General features: G+C 38.9%; 1 protein-coding gene across 1 annotated transcript in view; it reads left to right on the plus strand.

Annotated features, from left to right (window-relative positions):
- Positions 1-2030: 2030 nt before the first annotated feature.
- LOC120430177 (zinc finger protein Elbow-like) overlaps positions 2031-22956 on the plus strand; it is a 40678-nt gene continuing 19752 nt past the window's right edge. Inside the window, exon 1 of the mRNA XM_039595258.2 lies at positions 2031-3406. Coding sequence (XP_039451192.1) covers positions 3347-3406 — 60 coding nt within the window. The 5' untranslated portion in view covers positions 2031-3346. The remainder of the gene's footprint in view (positions 3407-22956) is intronic.

The raw sequence follows: 22956 nt of genomic DNA on the forward strand, positions 1-22956 counted from the left end.
ATACATCAATTCACATGACGCCGTGCCTCCCGATCAACGATGATATGGGACTTTTTTGATTAAACAAAACAATTTGCAACACAATCGCACTTAACAAAACCAAGACAACCAGGATGAATCATGAACAAAAATTCGAATTTGACTAAAATGGGTTCACAGGTGGCAGTGCGTGGCCGAATGGATACGCTGTCCGCTTTGTAAGCGGATGATTCTGGGTTCGATTCCCATCTGCTCCAACCTTCCATCGGATGAGGAAGTAAAATGTCGGTCCCGGCCTTGGTTGTTAGGCCGTTAAGTCATTCCAGGTGTAGGAGTCGTCTCCATGCCATAAGTACAAACAACACACCAAACCAAGCCTACTCCGGTGGAATCGCTGGCGGCGGTTGGACTCGCAATCCAAAGGTCGTCAGTTCAAACACTGGGGTGGAAGGTTCCTTGGAGTAGAAAGAGGTTTGGGTGCTCTCCCCATTCAAGGACTCCTAGGTTCGAGCAGAAACTTGCAATAGAGACCACAAAAGACCCGGGGTTCGTTAATGTGGATGTTTCTTTTTTTTTCAAATGGGTTCACAAAACTCTTGAAATAAGTAGGACTAAATTCTAAACTTGTCAAAATATAAAATTTACAAATTACTACATTATGTGCATCCCATACATTACATACAATACAAAAAAAGTAAAATCAAGAAGAGACAATACTAAACACAAAAATTACAAACTAATACAAAATTAACTTCACGGTCCCTCAACATGACACATCTGATATGAACTAGATGTTAAAAGCTGTTACACTTTACACATCTTGACTTTTTTTTGATAAGGTCCTATAAACAAATGTAAACATTGAGTGTATCCCTTTCACACCTTATGTCAAAGTCCATCGGAGTAAGCGGGATACACTCAATGTTTACATTTGTTTATAGGACCTTATCAAAAAAAAAAGTCAAGACATGTCTTCAATGGAGCCACTTCCTCCCTCGCTTCCGAAACCCACAAGCACCCATTTTCCCGACAATGAAAACAATCGAGACCAGCAAAGGGCAATCATCACTTAACCCGCTGGCCTCACTCGCCTGTGCGAAAATGTATTATTCTCACCAACCGAGCTAACCAACTAGCCCTCAAACCCGAGCCCCCTCCCCCAAGACAGCGCGCGTGGTGTGGCGTTCGTTTGTTATTGTGGTGTGAGCAAAACGAGGTGTAAAACCGCCGCCACCACCAGCCAACAACTACAAAGAGTCCTACGTCGGCAGGGCAGCTCAGCGACTCCAAGCGGCCATAATAAATTTGACGTCACATACATCAACACGTTGCAATCATGGCGCGTACCGTAAAAGCGCATGTTCCAATCGAAATTTACCAGCTGTGAAATGATCCACTTATGCTCGCTCTCCCTCTCTGAGGCTCTCTCGTGGAGGAATTTCATCAGCGTGTGTGTGGATTGTAAACACCACAAGTCTCGGACGCCATGTGCTCCTCGGTGCAACACTGCTCCATCGGAACGCTCCAACGCAAACACCAACACATCCGAAACAGATGAAAGGGGGGAGGCAGACCGGTTCCAGCTCCAGTTCCAGCGAGCGCTCTGTTTACGTTTTGAAGCCCCCCACTCTGCAAGGAGCTGTAGTAGCACTTAACATTTTGGCAGGGGTGCCAGATGTGCTGATTTTGTGGTCATTGTACTTGAAAGTCTATCTTGTAATAATCTTTTTATAAAAGCTTTTACAGAGTTGTTTTACCAACTGTTTATGCTGTTCTGATTGAAGCACAAAGCAAAATTGTAAAAATTACATTTAAAATGATTAGGTTCGAACTTTTGCCATCAAATGTATCAAGGAGCAGGCATCCCTGTCGTGTTTAGAGCGCTCGTGTTGCTCGCTCTCCACACTGCTCTCTCGCTCAGCCATACTCTTTCTCACGCACACGGCGAGGACGACTTGCTCTGCTGTTGCCAATGCAGTGGGAGAGCTGAGAGCAAGAGAGAATGTTTCGCACAGTTGGTTGGCGCGAGCGGAAAAAACTAGTAGTCGCATGTTTTTGTTAGTCGCTGTCAGTTATTGTGCGGGGATCGTTTAAGGGGCGCACAAATGTTATTAATCACCCTGCTGAGTAGCACCGGTTCTTCCTAGGTCTTCGTCGGTTCGTGGTGCTGCTCTGCGAGTCCGGCTCATTTCGTTGAACCCGTTTCGCCCGACGAGTCACAACACACAGTTCTGCCCGTGACCGACCACGCTGTGCAGTCCACGTGGAACGCCGCGCGCGCGGACTCTACTCCCCAATGGACACACGATGGACAATGAAACCTAATGATGCTGAATGGTCATTGTCTCTTGAACGAGAGTGCTGCCAGTGATGCCAATGTGTGTAACGACGACGACGACGTGGACTCTCACGGGTTCGTTTATTGAAAATATGTGCGACCGCGAGCACCCGAGGAGCAATTGCCGCTGATATGAGATGATTGTTTTTATTGTCATCAACAATTGGCAGTTTATGGCTACATTGCTGTGGCACTGCTCCGGACTCACAACTGGAACGGATCCAACAACGTTGCGGTAGTGTAAAGCAGTAACATAAATTACGAACGTTTACTATCATGCCGCAATAAAACGTATAAAATACAGCAGCTAAATTGCTCAACGGAAAAACCTAGACGAAAAAATTACGGATTAATTTACATAACTTCAACTAAATGTGGATTTATTGCATCTAAATGGATATAAATCTAGCTCAGGGGATTATAATTCAGTGATTTATGTAGTTTTTATTCTGTGTTTCGCTTTGTTTTCGGCTGCCTCACACTCACCTACTTGCTGGATACAATGAGAAAAAATGAGATCCAGCGGAAAATATTGCTCTCCGCAGTGTGAATGAAATTATGGCCGTGATTACCGCCGCTGCCACTGCTGCTACGGATAAATTTATGTATTTTCCTTCGGGCTACAGTGCGCAGTGATTTTATGTTTGTGCTACATATCAAAGTGTTGTTGTGCTGTGTGTGAAAAATACGGTGCGATGCCAATTTATTGCGCGCGCCATCATCATCATCCTCCACCCTATGAGCCTGTGTCTGCAATCACATGTCAGGCTGTGTGAAGTGAAAGCAAAAGTGACAACAAACAAATAACAAGCGAGGAAATCAGATTTATTACGGCACGCTGATTTACGGGAATTACTTCAACTTTACACAGTGTGCGCAGTGAGCTCGTGGTGTCGTCCCTGTGATAAGCGCATTAATCACCTGAAAGCAGCAAGCGAGTGAGAAAGTTCTCACGAATCTGTACGAGCTGAGATAATCAGGACCAGGAGGACCACATCGCAGATCCAGGTGCTGATAACGGCCGATACAATGTTGACGTCCAGCAATCAGTACATTCGACCGGAATACTTGTCTCCGTTGCCGAACACGGTGAGTTCATTTGAAACTGGTTTGAGATCTGTTTCGATTGTATCGCTATTAATGCTTGTACCACTAAGACGACATCCTCCAAAAAGGAGAGTAGGGTCTATTCTGGCAAAAAGCGGGCCTATGTGGCTTCGTAAACACGCAGTCTATCCTGCTCACGTTAGTGAATGTTAACCCTCTAACGCCCATGGTTGCACCAGAGCACCACTAATGTTTCACTTCAAATTACAATTTCTCGAAAACTAATGAATGAAATGATCTCAATCTTCCTGCACAGTGTTCTTTAAGATGTTTACTGCCTCCAATTCAAATTCCATCCAATTTGGTCAATTCTGTAGAAAATGGCAAGGAAAACCGTAAAAAATCTCGATTTTGCTCTGGGTGGGAAGGGGTTAACAGAGCATGCACTCAAGTTTTGGCTCAGAAACATTCTTTAAAGTAATTCAATTATAATTATTGATGTTCCTGTAAGAATTTTATTTTTTTCTAAATAACGAAGCATGATAATTTTGTAATAATAATGCAATCGACCTCTCCACGTGTTCACCGTTTGGTATGTGGCGTCGTGGTTTTCACTTAGCCGTCATAGCATACTAAGGACAATGCGATGCTTTTGAAGGGTGAATCGTTGATTCTGGAGATACCGGACGTCGATCCAATGCACACCTTGGGAACACAATGGATAACCCTAATTCCTTCTGGAATGTGTTCACTACACACCTGTCGTTATTCCGAGTGAATCTATGTTGTCTCCAGACTTGTAGGATCGATTGAACGAAATCCAAAAAATCCCATGATAAATTTCATGTAAACTTTAAACCGCTGGAGACTCATCCCTACGGGTATCCTCTACAAGGGGAACCTCGGTTTGCCGTAATCTGAGAACTTTTTTGTTTAGTTGAAACACCCTAATATATAATGAGCAGGATAGAATGAATTTTTACAAACCGACATTGGCCCATTTCCATTGTTTTGCTTGAATTAATAAGAGGCGAAATGTTACTCTCTGGGTTTTAATAGAGCTTGTGACATAGACCAACTTATCATCAAAATGATCGTGCACACTTGTGACACGTCATACATGTTGTTGGGAAATGTGGAAAATTTTTCTTGTTTTTCACAAATGTATCAACATAACTACATTTTCTAAAGGCAATGCAATAGTTTTGTTTTTGAAAATATACTGATTTAGTCGGTTAAACTATTGATTTAAGCCTATTTTAGATGGTATGTGAATTCTGTGCACACTTGTGACACGTAGTACAATTTTACTTTCAAAACACACTTGTGACACGTGCTTTTCAGATTTTTGTTTACATAATTTACTGTATCTTTTAACCGGTGAAAAGAAATTAGTTGAAACTTGGAGCGTTTGTTTAGCGATAGTATACTAACCGATTGCTTCATAAAGTTTGACTCCATCGTTCATAGTTTTGAAAATCAAACTTTAAAACTCGATTTTCTCGAATAGTACTAAATGGTCGTTGTCACAAGATTGCACACAACAGACGAATATGTAAATGTTTATGTACAACGGTAAAAACACGATTAAAACCCATTTCTGATCACTATTTTTCATTTAAATGCAAAAAAAAATTACAAGAAATTTTTTTTTCGATAGATCAACTATGGTCTTCTTGGAACGAACTGTCAAGTAGGACCTTTTCTGTCAAAAAGGGCCGCGAAGTTAGTTTTTAAAAATTAATTTAAAAATCCATTTTAAATCCATCCTTTGTGGTCGTACAAAGGGTCATTGTTCTCAGAAAAATTAGCTTCATCGTTGTGAACAATTATATGACAAATTTAAGCTTCATTTTAGAACACAATTGCCAATTGCCTAATAATCTGTCAATTTAAAAAAAAGTTTTTTTTCAGGTTTAAATCTCATTTAAAATTAGAATGATTTGTCATTTTTGTTACACTCTAATGATGGAAATAATTTCGTTCCGAGCACTTCTGATCTAAGGACATTCTATGGAAACCAAAATAGCATTCTATTAGGGCTTAACCTTACCGGTTTACGCCCAAGGTTTGAAAAGTTATTAAGGTGGATTTAAAGAGCAAGATTGTAGCTTTTTTTCAGTAAAGGGAAACAACGAAACACAGGAGACATAATAACATGCGCAAAGCGTAAACTCAACTCAACTCAAATCGAAGGAGCAGATTTGATAATTAATTGAAGGTTTAAAACAGAATCAAATTATTAATACATTTTATTTATCAAAGTTGAGCCAGCCTAGTACGTACAGAATATGTTTTAAAATTTCACCACACACAATCGGACATGAAGTCTAAAAGTTTCAACGTGAAAAAAATGTTATGGTCTTTTTAAATATATGAAGGAAAGAAAGCCATTTAAAGAGTTTGTTAGTTTTAAATTCTATTTAATTTTTTGTGACTGATGGAAATAGAGTTTAACCAAATATTAATTATGTAAAGATGACAGTATGAAAACATATGCAAATCTTACAAAAAAATATATAGCTTTTCCTTTAAAAATAACATTGTATTCATCTTGGTGTTCATGGAAGTCTAACTATGTTTAATTTTTTCGTTGCCAATGAAATGAGGAATGAATTCAAAATTATATCGGTAATTTCCATAATACAAAAATACTAAAATGTTTGTTATGAAAATCTGGGTACACCAGACTCTGACTCTGGTTGATGTGATCCGTAAAAAAAAAATGTATTAAAAATAACCTTAAAACAAACTGCAAAATTACTGCACCTAACATAACTGATATCAAAGCGTTTCCATCAATCAAAATGCCTTAAATGACACCTGAACGATAAGAAAGGCACGTTATATCAACAATAAGCTCTGTCCAACACGGCTGGGAACGGTGTCAAATCACTTCTTTTGTATATTACCTCAAACCCATCTTAAACTCTATTCTATTCATTACGCTCCCACATCCCCCCAAGAAATATCTACCACCGCCCTTACCGCACCCCCCCCCTCCTCCAACCTACCCAACCACACGTCCCCCCAAATGCCCTCTAATAACCACCCCCCACACAACTTATCCAAAAATCATCCCCCCCCTCCCATTCAACCCACTACATCTCCTCCCTACCATACATCACATCCTTTAATCTATCTTTTCCCATTTTTTCCCTTTTTATCTATCCCCTTCACACTATATCCCCTCACATCCCTCATACTACTTCTATCACACCATTTATCACACCCTCCCCACCCATACCCCCCCCCCCCCCCCCACCCCCAACAACCCCCCACCTCTCTCTTCCCCAACACCCCACCCACCCCCCCCCCCCACACTCCATAACCCCTCCCCTACTCCCCCCCCCTCCCCCCCCACCCACCCCACCCCCCCCCCCTCACCACCCCCTCCCCCCTCCCCCCCCTCCTCCCCCCCCCCCCACCTCCCCCACCCCCCCCACCACCCCCCACCCCCACCCCCCACCACCCCCCACTCCACACCACTCACCCCCCCCCCCCCCCCCCCCCCCCCCCCCCCCCCCCCCCCCCAACCCACCCCCCCCCCGAACCCCCGCCCCTCCTACCCCCCCCCCCCCCCCCCCCACACCCACTCCCCCCACCCCCACACTCCCCTCCCACACCCCCCCCCCCCCACCTCCCCAACTCACCTCCCACCCTCCCCCCCCCCCCAAACCTACAAACACCTATTACTAAAAATCCACCCCCGTCGCCTCGCAACACACTCATCACAAAATATTTACCCCTAAAAAAACAAAACCCATCTACCCCCCTCTCTACCCATGCGCCCCAAAACCACTACCTCCTCACCACTCCACACCTCAATCTCCCCCCTCGACCACAACACCTACACAAAATTTATAATTAGTCACTCTGCTCTTCCCCCTGCTCCTCTTCCCGGACATATCTAAAACAAGAACATTACTCCCTACATCTGCTCACCCCAAAGCTATTCAGAACAAATCCACCCCCCGACCAATCCCGTTATTGTTTTTTGTATCTTTTTGATGTGACTTACACTCTCGCTCCCACCACTGTGAAAGTCACAACCATTTCCCCCACTCACCATATCCTCTAACACACTCCCTTTAAGCCCCCCCACTTGCCCCTCACCAAAACTAATCGCGACCCTGTCACCACCCCTCCCTAGCGGGTCAACAAACCCTACCGCTTCGGAAACCTGCCCAACTTCATCCGGCTGTATCTCGGCGAAAACTCAACCGATTTGGATGATTCTTGTTGCATTCGATCCAGAAGAATGTCAAAAATCACCTCCAACAAGGTAGATTCAAAACAGATGCGTCTAACTAAAGTTATAATAAAAAAGGCATTTCCATTGAGACAGGCGGGAAAATGCTCATCGCGGGCACCGTTTTCGTCAGCAGGGTAAAATAAAACTTCTTATTTTCCTCATGCTTCAAAACTGAAAATGTGTATTTTCCTTTTAATAACATTTAACAGTTCACAAGATTACATTTACTCACAGATTTGGTGTCTTTACGCAGCTGACCTGTCCAGCTGCGCCCGTGCTCCCGCTTGCTCAGATTGTTTTGATTTCTTTATTCAATTCCAAGCGACAGCACGCCCGAGCATGGGTAAATAACAAGGGAAATGCAAAATAATACCATTCAATGGTATCAATACCAAATTTTGGTTTTCGCGAGCCCTTGAAAAAATGTCTAAAGTGTATGTTAATACCAATCTGTAGTATTATACCAAATTTTGGTATTATTTTGTTATAGGGCAAATTTTAAGAAAATGTCGAATTTTGACATACTGTTACTTACTTACATACTTAAAAACGCAAATCTACTCCAAATTAAAGCCAACTATTTTATTTTGGTCTAAAAAAGTCATTTAATGATCTTTATAAATTAGGGAATACCATACATTGGTATTGTAAAGGTATTTTAAATAAAAATATTTTAATATAAAGGTGATTCATAAAATAATCTAATTTAAATGATGTTTAACATTCTTAAAAGTATGCTGATACATTTGAAAATGATAAAAAAAAATAACATTTATATATTTAGACGATTATCTTTACGACAACAATAGGTTTAACGTGAAAAAAATAAAATTTTATAATGGATTTTACTTAAAATTGTGTGTCTTTTTCGTCATAATCAATAAACTTAAAAAAATAATGTCAATCTCTGTTAATTTGATAAAATAACTCTTTCAATACCAAAATGTTGGTATGCATGTGGTATTCGAACTTCGTTCTAAAATCCTTTTAATATTGGATTTGTGTTGAATCCTATTCAGCTAGAGTCATGCATCCTCGAATATCCCACGAAAAATGCCACGCTGCCTGGGCTATAGCCTTTCTCGTTCTGGTTTAATTTGTTTCTCTTTCTTTGAATTTCCTGATATTTTTGCCTGCAACTAAAACATGTTGATGCAGCCGCAGCTCATTTTCAACAAGCGTTGATAGCTCAGTTGGTAAACGGGTAGCTAAAATGGTGTCTGCACCTTACCTGTCATGAGTTCGATTCCAGTATTCCTCTAGTTTTCTTTACCTGATATTTTTTAGCTCTCCAAGCAAGACTTCGTTTTCCTGCCTGTTCGAAGGATTTAAATATAGCATCAAAATTCTACCCATTTCTCATTACAATCCCATTAGCCAAATTTAATTCCATCTGTAATCCCATGGAAAATTCTCACTGTTTTTTTGTCCAATGAGATTTTTATTTACCCGGAAAGTTGTTTTTTGTCTGGTATTCATTTGCCCTTGGAATGGCACGTTTTGGTATTGCTTTGGTCTTCCCCATACAGTTTTTTGGTATGATTTCATGGTATTATACCATCTATTACTGGGCAACCAAGGGCACATTTTGGTACTTGTTATTATGCCAAGTAATACCAAAATATGGTATTCCCGTGTTATTTACCCCTGCTCGGGCGGGCACCAGTCAAACAATACACAAACACTGACACTGACGCAGAACAAGGGACTGCTTCGGACGCGCTCCGTCGCAACACAACTTTTTTCCCAAGGGTTGTATGAGCCGGTGAAAATGCATTTCCAACTTTTTTGACCCCGTTGGGACTACAAGTGTTAAATTTAAATTGGCGAAAGTTCATCTCATGTATAGACAAACAAACGCTGGAAGTTTTATCAAAATCGGAGCACCTCGATACGACCTGTTTCACATGGGTGAAAAACTCGCTCTTAATCCAACCAATTTCAAAAATGTTTGCAAAAATGAAAACGAAATACTTTTTAAAACTAATTATGTCTCAACTAAAATATATGTTTGATTATGGTTTTGTTTTGTACAAATCCGCAAAATTTTCTATAAATCAACATATTTGTACCTAAACACTTGGACCAAGTCTCCCCACTCTCCCCTACAGTTTCTGATCAACAATGTGATTATAAAAATAAGATTCGAATCTTCGTAATAAGCTATCGAGCTTAACATTTACTCACATTTGAATTATGTCTAACTTCCTCCTAACGGCCACTCAAACAACCTCTCATTCGGGAACTAAATGTTATTGACACAAATTAGCAGTGTCGTTGGCCGTTGTTGAACCTATCGTTTTCGTTCGTTCCACACCGGCCACCACCAATCCTGGCGGCAAAAGGAGATCAAATCTGGCCGCCCGCTAAATTATGACCCATTAGAAACGTCTTTATAGGCACTAAGAGGATTAAATAAATTTTATATTCATAATCAGCGCGCATATATACGACCCATAAATTGCTAGCTTTTCAATCGGAACGTTTGGATCGGTTGGAAAAGTAGAATACACACGGCGCTCAAGCAAAGCTATTCTCTCAATACATTAGGGGCTTACTCCTGTGCTGCAAAAGGAGCTCTTGCTCTTGCTTGCATTCAGATTCGCGTGTAATTAATGGCCTGAGCCGACTCAGTGTCTTTTCTGCTTATATTTTACTCCGGAGACTGTTGAGGCAACTGAGCTGAGGCTACGCTGCGATATACGATTAAGTCTTTGGCTTTGGGGCCGACGCGACTCGATGCGCGAGCGCGGATTAATTGACGTGTTGATGATGTCGGAGTCGAAGAATTAACGTCCAATCGAACACTAATCGCTGACAGTATTCGGTCACGAGCAATAAATCATGACATGGCGGGCTCTGTGCTGCTATGAGACATTGTGGGGTCGCCTCGCCGCACACACAGCTCGGGTACCACCTTGACTCCGTTTGTCGGGCCAATTAAGTCAGTTGACATTCAACGCCGCCGCGCCACTTAGAGCCGAGATCAGAAGCGCGAGAAGGGAGCGGCAGTTGTGCTGGCAGCGGCGCAATAATTCAATCATATTCCCTAGCAAACTCGGCGAGCCGACCCAACTTGGAGAGCTGCTCAAAATGTGAGAAACCGTTTCTCAATTGACTGTAAAAAGTGATGATATCTTTGTTTGGATTGTACGCGGCGACGACTTCACCGACGACGACGTTCATGCCGAAAGGAAGACATTCATTAAATGCTGAAAATGACACGAAACGTGCAATTTCGAGCCACGATCGGAGAAGCAACATACCATAAATAACGCAAATAAAATTAATAAATAAATAAATTCAACAAACGAGCCCCTCTGCTGCGGTCGGTACTTTTTTAGCGCTGGCCGCAACCAACAACGGACGGACGAGAGAAGGAAAGAGACCATGCCGAAAGAAACCCATGTTCCGACGGCCGCGCACCGCCCTGCGGCTCCAATCCCGTGTGCAATCATCAAGGTTGACTTTAAAAGAGACCATAAATTAGCAGATTACGGGGTAAAATATGTGAAAGCGTGTTTATAAATTATAATCACAATACCGGGGCTGGGGCACCAAAATGGACTCATGCGAAAGTTACGTACGCCCGAGGGGTCGACCGGCGATGATGGTGGCGTTTCGAGGAAAGCGAAATTAAGACCAAAGCGTACCGCCCTCCTTAACCTATTAAGAAGCGGTGAAGTTGGTATGCGTTGTGGATTAGTTCTTACAGGAATATGGCAGGGTTGGCAAGAGTCCTGTTGCCTCGATGGGGTTTGAAGGAAAAAAAACTTTTGCTACAGTTTACCCGAGCCTGAGGTGGAAATAACTGGAAATGTTTAAGTTTTGTTATTGTCAGAAGATCAGGACTTATCATTGAAATGCCCAGGTTAGCTGTTATAATAACACAAAATAATAACATAAATTTGTTTGTAAAATAACTCATTCTGTTATCAACAATTATTTCAAGAAAATCCGATAACAGAGAAAAAAAATGTTCCCGATAATTCAATTCGATATTGAACGAAATTGTTTTTTGCCATGGTAAATACATGATTTTAATATTGTTTACAAAATATTAGCCCATTGTAAATTTTTGCTTGGTTTCAATCAAATATTACATATTTTCAAATGTTTAATAAAATCAGCCAATTTAACTAAGACCACACAAAATTTCCTAGTGAGCAAATAATCAAAATAGCGATCTTGAAAAAATGTTTGAAAATACCCAAAGCTCTAGCAATGAAAAAAAAAATCGTTATGCACACTTAGAAAATTTTTGTTCAAATTCTTGGAAAAAGTTTTCATATAAAAACCACATTTCATGGCCAAAATAATGTCCTTGACAAAATTGGTCAAATTTTCCCCTTATAACTGGTCATAATAAGCTTAATGAAAAATATTTAAAAAATGGGTTAGGGCCATCATTTTGAGCAGATTGTTGATTTCCTTGGGGGTAATTATTTTAAAAATCAACTTTAAATTTTTTCACTTTTTATAAAAGTTTGGGTACAAAAATCGACTTTTTGTAAATAATATCCCAACTAAAATTTAGAATGTACAAATTCTAACCAACAAGAGTCCAAATTGTGATTTTGATTGAATGAAATATGAGATATGATGTGTCTTAGTAAAAAGTTATTATAAATAACATTTTTCGAAACATAATTCTATAAAACACGATTTACATTATAAAATGTTCAATTCAGCGATAAGCATTAAAAAAGTACAGATGTAAACAAATCTAAACAAATTTGACAGATTTATACGACAAAAATGCTTAACTCCAGTTTACAAAATTAAATTGCTAAATGACAAATAAGCAAATTTTCATAATCACAAAAGCTTTTTATTGAGATTACAAAATTATTTTCAGCACATGTTTTACCCATGGTCGAACAGAGAACATCGCTGATACCAAATCGAAAAAAAACATGATAGCACAAATAAATAGCCGATAAAATGCTCAAATTCTTGGTGAAAATAAATGCCACACCAAATTCACACATACAGTCATTATTAGCAAACTGTTCGGCGCTTTGCCTAGCGAAAACACTTTAAATTCGACTTAATTAATTTACACAGCTAATGAGCAAACACAACCATAAATCCATTTGGCTCAAATTCGTGCGCATCCGCTTTACGGCTCGCCGAGATTCCGTTTGTCGTTGTTGGGCTGGGGCGGCCAAGATGAAATGTTTGACGGTCAATAAATTTTGATTAATCTTCTGCGTCGCCGTCACCAGGACCGACCGCGAGCAGACAGGCTGGTAGTTTTGTTTTTCGCTGATGGCAGTTAATCTGGTGTATGTTCCTTTGAAAGCACTAATCTCAAATCTCGCCACGAGCATTCACTGAGCCGCGGCTTTGATGTTTGTGTGGCAATCCTGTCACGATGCCAGCAGCAGCAGCAGCAGCAGTTTGGGGATAAATAAAAGTCTAATCCTTCGCCATGCAGCAGTTAACACGTTCGCCTCACCACGCCACGGCCAGAGTTGAAACATTAGGCGAAGGTTTAATTCGCCGTTAAATTAAGTCATGTTGCTGTGAGTAATTTGAAACGCCCGCTTCTAACCGAAATTCCAACGATTCTGGGAGAAAGAAAATATAGAATGCCTTTCAACGGAAGCGTAACAAATGTCTTTCAAGCGCAATTTATCCGTAACAGTTAGCCGTAAATTATTTATGAGCTTTGTCGGTCAGATACAGTCCGTTGCAAAAAGTTGTCAAATATAAATTTTCTAGCATTACTTATTACCCTTTTCGACAAAACATCAAAGCCAACTGGCTTAGCAGGTATGCAGAAAAAAAAAACTTTATTGAACAGACTTCACGACGCTGACGATTGGGTCGTCGAGTTAATCGTGGTGCAAATTATTTATATTAGACATCAAAATGCGCGAGTGTTTTTGTGCTTAAAAAGACCTTCCCATAGCATCGTAGCTCGGAGGGCTCGACGTCGGGTTTATATGATCAAAGTCCTCCCCATAGCATCGTAGCTCGGGAGGCATCGAAAAGCCAATAGCTTATCCAACTAATAAGGAGAAAAGATGCATATCGTGAGCATGCATTCACGTGATGCTTGGATGAGATGCTGTGGATTCAACGGTCTCATGCGGTGTCGTCAGGAATGGAACTAAAAACTCCATGTCTGAAGAGTCTGCAAATTCAAGTATTGGACTAACATTCCTCCTTTTGTTGAATTGCATGCTTCTTGGGAAGGCCCCGATATTGACTAATTAAATAGGGATCTTCAGGGGCTAAACAGTGAACGGATGATTGGCTCCCACTGATCATTATTGTTTCATTGCTTTACTTCAGCTGAACTGTCAATAACGGAGTAGCAACTCATTTGGCAGTCAACCATGCTAATGCGCAGACTTCACGACCTCTGAAATGGAAAAAAATCCAAAACACTGATTTTCGTAATCGTAAATTTCAGAAAATTAAAACATTTCCATCTGTAAATTTGACTAACACCGAATTAAACGCTTAAATCTGCACTTAAAGTGCATTTAAACGAGATGCTGTTATGACGTTGAAATTTATCAGATACATACCAAATTCAGATACCGAATTCAAGTAAGTTGAAAATAAGAATATTTACAAACAAACACAAACCGTTTATGTTGCGTTCGATGAATGGTTGCATTGAGTTTAAGCGCTCAAGCTGCAAAAAGTTTCAGGAGTACTAAAAGAGCTCTTCAAGATACCTACAGCATAGCATGAATTATCATGATTTGTTTTTATTTTCATACATTTATAGTATTTTTAAAGCAATTTTTTGTTTACGCATCATAGAGAGAGACTTTATTGATCTAAATTATATTCTTTATTTGTTTTCCCTATTATAGGCTTTTTTCATGAGACTGGGTGTAGATTAATTTCTCATGAGGAGAAACCTCTTCCTAGATAAATTTAGGGCTCGGCCTTGCGGAGGAGTGTAGAATCACCTTGCTGATGAAGCTATTGAATTAAATTCTCATTCGTCTGGTTACGCCCTCACCGTGTTGCGCGGTAATAATTATTGATGAATTTCTCCATTAACACACCGAAACGGTTCAAAACTCGCACAGTCAGTCATTCAACCAGTCCCGTCAGTCAGTGTCGAGAATGATTGGACTGGTTGGTTCTCGGCTGCCGCCAACAAACTGTTGGCAGGGTCGGCCGCTGCTGCTTTTCGGTTTGCCCGCGCCACCAAATGAATATAAATGACGAATTAATGAAATAATTTATTCTCACAGCTCATTTCTGGGGTCTGGAGTGAGCGGTAAAAATGGCAATATTTTTGTAAACACCCATAAATCATATGATTTATGACCGCTATTCATTAAAACAAATTGGTTTCGCCACAGATAATGACAGTTGGGTCGTTTATTTTAATTCATGCCGTGGGATACAACAATGGGAAATCGATAACAGAAACGGGGCCCAACCCATCATCATTGGGCAGCAGCGTGGCTTTGGCACAATTGGTCGAATGAGACTTTATTTTCGATAGAGCGGCATAAATCATCGATGGGCCTCTGTTCGATTCTTAAGCACCAATTCATCTGGCTTAAAAATTGTTTGAAGTTGTGAATTAATGGTTTATTTTTTAACTCGAAAATTGAAAATCATCCATACCAATAGTGGTGAAATTTACTATATTTAATAATAAATACACATAAAAAAAATGATGGTAATATTCATCAGGTAATGGTGACAGATTTTGTGTCAAAAAACAAAATGATTAATTTTACCCTAGAAAATTATGAATTTTCATCAGTTTTTGATTAATATTCATCAGGTTCACATTTTTACACATTTTTTATGGAATATTACTCAAAAATGGGTAATATTCAACCTACCATATTTTCAACTTTTCAAAATTCAACTTTTTTTTCTGTGTAAGTATCGTAAACTGGAGTGATATTCACAGTAAATAAAATCTGTGTAAAATCGCATACAAAAACATGAAAAAACATGGACACAGAAAGCGTAGCATGCAACTGTACAGCGGCAATATAGCCAAGATGGTTGGGGCGCGGACTTAGTAATCAGAATCTTATCAAAATTGCTGTTATTTTTGGATTGCGCAAAATATTTTTTTTTCTTTCGTACCTACATACTTTTTGTGTACAAGTTTTTACATACAATATAACATGCTTCTGCTCACAAAGGTGACGTGCTTGCTTTTTCATGCAACTTTACCATGGGTATTTTTGCTATGTTGCTACGATTTGTAATGTTTAAGAAGAGACATACCATCCACTTGGTAAGATTTCTAGCAAGATTATTATTTTTAGGACACACAAGGTCCATGCACTATTTTTGAAAAAAAAAATAACTCGTTACTCGTTTTATTATTTATGCAAGCTTATTTACTATCCAGGCTGATACCATCCACTTTATAACACTGAAAAAAGCATGATTTCAGTTATAAGCAATGTAATTAAGCTTATATCTGTGAGCCCATACATCCAATTGAAATGCTGTCAACTTATGGGATATCGGACGAGCTTTCCAATAAAAAAATATTTACGAGACTGAAAAATCAATTCAAGAAATGGCCAAAACCCCTATTTTTTCAACACATTTATTTTAAAAATCGCTGTATCATCACAAGGATTGGACTCAGGACTAAAACTGTTTTTTTTTTTTGAAAAGTGGTCTAAACGTCAAAATTTTCAAAAACCGATAGTGAGAATCGATTCTCCAGACAATTTTACATTAAAGTCTCCATATTGACCATTGTCCTATGTCCAATCCTTGTGAAGATACAGCGATTTTAAAAATAAAAATGTTGAAAAAATAGGTTTTTTGGTGGTTTTTGCCAATTTCTATATGACAGACTTGATTTTTCAATCTTGTAAATATTTTTAACGGAAAGCTCGTCCAATTTCCTATAAGTTTGCCCCACCAAAAAACCTATTTTTTCAACATTTTTATTTTTAAAATCGCTGTATCTTCACAAGGATTGGACATAGGACAATGGTCAATATGGAAACTTTTATGTAAAATTGTCTGGGGAATCGATTCCCACTATCGGTTTTTGAAAATTTTGGCGTTTAGACCACTTTACAAAAAAACAGTTTTAGTAAATGATTTTTGTATTTTTGTAGGAGAGGCATACAATCCTGCAATTTTTGTGAGTTTTTTTATAACATCTTAGGCTATTTCCACAAAAATTTTGAACGAAAAAATAATCGAGACATCACCTTTAAATTTAGCTTAAAAAAATAGAGAATTATCATAGAAGTGGCGAGTATTTTTCTTTCAGTTTATTTTTAACAGAAAGCCCGTCCAATTTCCTACAAGTTTGTCTTTGACCACTTTTTGATACGATGCAACGGCTTCGAGATACAGCAATATTTAAATTACGAAATACAAAGATATTTAAAAAATTTACGCCCTTCTCAAATGTCATTATCGAGTGCAACTGGCTCCATATACACAAATATGGCTTATATAGGCCTGGGATAACATGTCTAAAAAGTGTTATTGAAATCGGAGAGGGTCGGGTACAAAAGTACCAGAAAAAAACCTGATTTGAGCTGGAATTGCTCAATAGAGTCTAAAAAGTTGATAAATTTGGAAAACCGATTGAATTCAACATATTGTAATTGGGCTGTACAATTTCATAATATCAAATATCAAATAAGTTTGATAACAAATTCTCATATTTTTAACAAAATCCCAACCCCAACAATGGCTTCCCTGCGTGGGGGGTGACCCCAAATGGGCCTGTGAGTTGTAGCTGCAATCAGCGAAAATGCCACCTAGTGTGAAAATGTTGGCGATCGCTGAAAGATTGCGCGCCCGTGCTGAAGACGCGAATATGATCGCGTACCGGGCGCGCTCATTGGCGTGGTCAATATTTCATCCATTCTACCTCTGGCCACTGCGCACACTACAATGGCCACAAACCGTGGGACTCCAAGTCCTCTCCGGAAGCCTCGTCGCCAGCATCGTTTATCCAATAATTTATACGGCAGAGATTTCAATAAAATCTATTAATATATTGCAGTTTTCTACCGTTGAATGTGCCACATTAAAAGCTATTATCAATAAATTATGGCCGTATATATTATTTAAATGCGATGTTTTATGGCTTTTGTATGCAAAGGGTCTCTCTCTCGTCGTCTCGATTTCGCACACACACACTCACACGGCAGAATGGGTGTCGGTTTGTGTGTCGGTGTGTGCTTTATGCACTTCTCGTTCACAAACCAGACAATATCGAGTGGTTAATGTATTGTGTATTATTGATATTGCGCTTTTGTGCGGATTATGTTTCCTCTGTTCGCCGCGCGTGTTGTCGTTTGTGTGGATTTTCCGCCGCAGCCGTCGTTATTGCACTAACCAGCAAAAGTCAGTGGCAGCTTGTTGTTTGCACCAACCCAAAGCGCTTTTAACAACTTATTCCGACCGCAGCAGCAGCAGCAGGCTTGTGGAGTGCGAATGTGTGTCAGTAGTAAGGCTTGGACGATTTTCAATTTGTGTTTCAATTAAAAAACGAACGTGCATAACATGTTCCATACACCGCATAAATTATTAAAAGTCATAAATAATGCGAAATGCTGAACAAATTGTCGGAATTGCTTTGCATTCTGTTGCCGACGGAATGTTTGCGTGGTGCAGAAAACTATGACTTGCAGGGCATTTTTCTGCCGCCACTTAGGTGTAATATTTGGAAAGCCAAAATATCACCCTACTGGTCACACAAAAGCTGCTGGTCTGTCAGCTCAGCTTCGAGGCTGTAAATTGCAGTCAACACACATTTAATGGCAAATTAGGCTCTAAAACAAGCCTCGAGATACTATCACCGTCAACGTTACATGCCATAACGAGTGATACGTGTGCTAATGTTGTTGCAACGAGAGCTGAGCACCTCCAACATAAGGCTTGTGAAACGTGATGTCAATCAAACCGCTCACGCGCAGCTGAAAATGTTCACAGACACGATCTGTCGGGATCAAGGACGGGGTGTCTCTTTGATATGTTTATGATTTTGATGATTTTATTTTGATTCTATAAATAAAAAATAAAAAAAAATGCTTAAATTTCAGCTTAGCCGGCTAAAATTTGTTCAAACAAGCCTTTAAAATGCCTTTTCATGAAAATTCGGTCAAAATAATTCATCCACTCTCCAGTTTTCCGATCTTTTCGAAAACAATATTTTCAAAATTGTCAAACTAACATTTCATAAGGGTTAAAGATTCAATATTACGCTCTTTTGTGATGTTGGTCCTAATTTGAAAATTTTGAAAATATTGTTTTCGAAAACATTGGCAAATTTCACGAATTTTTCATATTTTAACATTGTTAATCGGAACATTTGTTGCTGAGATATCGACGTTAGAAAATGGTAGGTTGTTTGGGTGAGACATAGAAAACATCAATTTTCCTGTTTTTAAACATTTGCATGGCAATATAGGGCAATATCTGAACAACTAATGGTCATATCAACAAACTTCAAAAAGGAAAATTAAGAGAATTTTCTCAGCTATTCAAAAATATTTTTTCAAAAGTGAGCAAACATCTAATTTAAAAAATGAAAAACTGCGACTATTCACTGAACTACTTATTGATTGCAAATTTGATTTTACATCGAAAAATGAAGTTTTAAAATTTTTGCGACCAATATTTAGTATTGATTCAAAAATTCATAACTTGGTCAAAGATTTTTTGCACAACTTGGAAATTTCTGAAAAGTTGGCATTTGATGTCCCCTAAAACATAACAAAAAAAATAAATATAGTATTTTTTTTGCAAATCAAGTTATAGTGACAAAAAGTTAAATCAAAAATTACCAAAAAAAATTTATCGTGTATCATTTTTTTCAGTGCATTCCTTATCCATACCTAACTTTGTCGAAGACACCAAATCGATCAAAAAATTCTCTTAAAAGATACAGATTTTTGAATTTTCATACATCATTTTTGTATGGACAGCTGCCAAATTTGTATGGAAAATTATATGGACAAACTAATGATGCAAAACTTGTCGCAAAAGTACGATACACGCCTTTAAATCAGTCGCCAAACTTGGATTTGGTGTTAAAAGTGAGAAAAGTTTTTTCTGTCCATAATTCGTTTATCCGAAGTTTCTATAAAACCGATAATCGAACTTCGGATAATCGACTATGAACTGACTGGTTTGTTTTCCGGGGGGCACTTTTTTGTTGGTCAAAAAGGACGAATACTTTTAAATTTGGTCCTTTCTTAACCTACTTAGTTATATAACCACCCTACCAAAAACACGTTCGACCACCACGAATATTATAACTGACAAGATGTCTAGTAGCAGCAAAAAAATAATGAAAAACATTTCAACTCCACTGGTCTGCACATTAATTGAATTACACACGAAACGTATCAATCAAAATGTGTCAATTAACGTAACTAGATTTTTACGATCATAATAAGTAGATACCGATACGACGGGGCGGCATTTATGCTGCTACAGGGCTCAGCGGACCGACAACCGACTGTGAAACGCAGCACTGCTGAATTAATTAGCATCCAATTTGAGCCATGATCACGATATGCGGCCATAGCCAGTCAGTTTGGCCTACTACGAAGGTGCAGCAGTACCGGTGCATGCAACCAAATGCACCGAATCGAAGGAGATCGTGTCAAAGCAGGCAGGTTTTTTTTTGGTGCCGCCACCCCACCAACCATCGCCGGACTAGCCGATCCAAGCAGGCCTTGCCCGCCATGGAGTTGCTCCCAGTTGCTGCCAGCGAATAAACCACTTCAAGGTGTTTCACGACCGACGTAAATCTTGTTTTTGGTATTATATTTTCATTTTCATAAGTCATAAATTAACGTTTACGATGACAGCTGAAAGGAGAATTTAACCGCGCAACCTTTTGGCGCATTGCTGACGGTTATTATAAATTGAACATCGTCAGGAAGCTGCGCTACTTTGTACGATCGGATGATTTCACTGCTGAGTTAGTAGGGGGAACGTGCCTATTTTGTTCTCACTCAGCTTATCAGCAGTTTAATAGCTCAACAAATTTTTCGCTGAAAGTGTTTTCTCCTTTTTCTAAAGATAAATCCAAGCTTACCGAGGTGATTGATTTTCTCTATGATATTTGATTAAGAATAATATTTTATGTTTGAATGTTTGCATATGTGGTTGGTTCAAATTTGGCTATTCGCTTTCTAATATAGTACTGAATTGTATAAGACTTAACAGTTTTCAAAGCAAAAACATAACCGATAAAAAGTTATAAAAATGTTTTTAAAATTGCCGTCAGCTTCTTGCACCTAAAACCTTATTGAGATTTGAAAATTCAAAACTATATATTTTGACATAATAATTTAATATTTGATTTAAGCCATTTCTACAAAACCTGAAAATTTGTGTACTTAGCGTAATAGAATAGAATAGAAATGTAATAGAACTTCTTCTATTACACGGTTTCCCCACTAGTAGGGCTTAGTACCCACTGTGAGAAACACTGTTTTTACAATTAAAAAACAATATTTCGTGTGACTTTAAAAATGTTGCAAACAAGTCTCTTCAAAGGTACAATTTTCGATAAGTGATTTAATTTAAAAATGTAAAAAACAAACCATAGTCTCAACATTTGAATGCAAAAAGTGTTTCAAAATGCATTTCACACCAATTCAGTTGTTTTGCAATCATTAGTTTTCAAAAACAAACATTTTAGCGAAAACAAAGCTTTTTTCGATACAAGAATTCAAAAGAGAATTAAATCAACTCAAACATCCTCAAAATAATTCCAAACGCAGGGGTATGCATTTTTAATTCATTTCAGCTGATTTCACTTAAATTCCCATTGAAATTGTGAAGTTTTTTGAAAAAATATTTTTATGCCCCTGATTTTTCGGGCCAACTTTGAAGGGGGAGAGGGGGGGGGGAGTTGGGTTGACAAAAACTTTAAATAAAATGTGTACAAGTTTAAGGTGTGTGAAAAACGATTCTTAAAAAAAAGATAACGAGATATTCTCACGCCACCTTCCAAAACCCTCGATTTCCACAAAAACTGCACCAACCAACAACGGGGAGGCGCAATGAAAAGCAAAACAAATCCTCGCTCCGTCATCACCAACATGAAATTTTAAGAACCAGCGTGAATGAGAATGTTTGTACACAAAACATACCATCAATTTGAGCTGTTCCATTCATGCCACCCTCTACTCTCCAAGCACGCAACTACACGTACCTCCACTGACTGGGATGTGTATACAAATAAAACCACGCGGTCCGACCGCAGCACCGACTCAGGGCGTTCTATTTCAATGAAAGTTAATTAGTTTATGTAATTAGAACCGATAGATCAAACGACCCGCCCACGTTCGGCCCGACTTTTATCTTTCCTCGCCTCATTTGTACTGCCCGCGGGGCCGAAAAACACGAATCTCTCATTAACGATTATTGTACCATTTCATAAACTTTCTGCTGTTTTATGGCGGAATAAATAAAGGCAAGCAAACTCAGTCCAACAACACGCTTCATTAATAAGCATTAAATTTATGACTTGTTAATTCCGAGGTTTGGAAAGCGGCCGGCCCAGCCCGCGGTTGGCGGTTCGAATTCATAAGAATTCAGCAAATCGAGGTGTAAACATCGATGTAGTCGCCGCACTGGAAATGCAATGCAAACAGACGAACTTACATGCATTCCTACAAGAGCAGGTCTCTGTAAAAGCGATATTTTTTCATAAAGGTGAAAACAGGCATTTTAAAATATATGTCTTCATGCATGTTTACAAAGAATCTTTCCAAATGTTTGTTAAACTTGAAATTTATACTTGACACACATATATGAATTGTAGCAAAGACCATTGAAATGAAATAATTCTGTTCGAACAAAATTTTATAAAATTAGGTATTTTAGTTATAGATAAAGTATTTATTAAAGTATAATGGATCGATTTGAACAATTCTAGAGTTATTTCGTAAAGGTGCTATAAGCTATTGTCATTCATACTAGAGCGTCCAATTTCCCGTCCCGGGAATTCCCGGGATTTCCCGGAAAAAATTATTTCCCGTTTCCTGGGCATATTGTGAATTTCCCGGGAATTCCCGAAATACAAGCGGAAGTATATATTTTCCTTCCTTTTAGGCACCAATGTTTAGAAGTTATACAAAAAAAAATATTTATAGAACCTGTTTTGATTTTATTCTTTATTAATCAGTTTTACTGATCAACTTGTCTGTAAATTTCATTATAGGTTAGGTTTTTCGGCTTTTCGGTCTTGGCGGGATACGAGAAAATAAGCGTTGTTTCGAATTTTCCCGCCAAGACCGAAAAGCCGAAAAACCTAACCTATAATTTGTGATCTGGTCGATAGGAAGCACTCATGTAAATTTCATGTCAAAGTTTAATTCAGATA

This window comes from Culex pipiens, chromosome 2, assembly GCF_016801865.2.
Source record: "Culex pipiens pallens isolate TS chromosome 2, TS_CPP_V2, whole genome shotgun sequence".
Taxonomy (NCBI): Eukaryota; Metazoa; Arthropoda; class Insecta; order Diptera; family Culicidae; genus Culex; species Culex pipiens.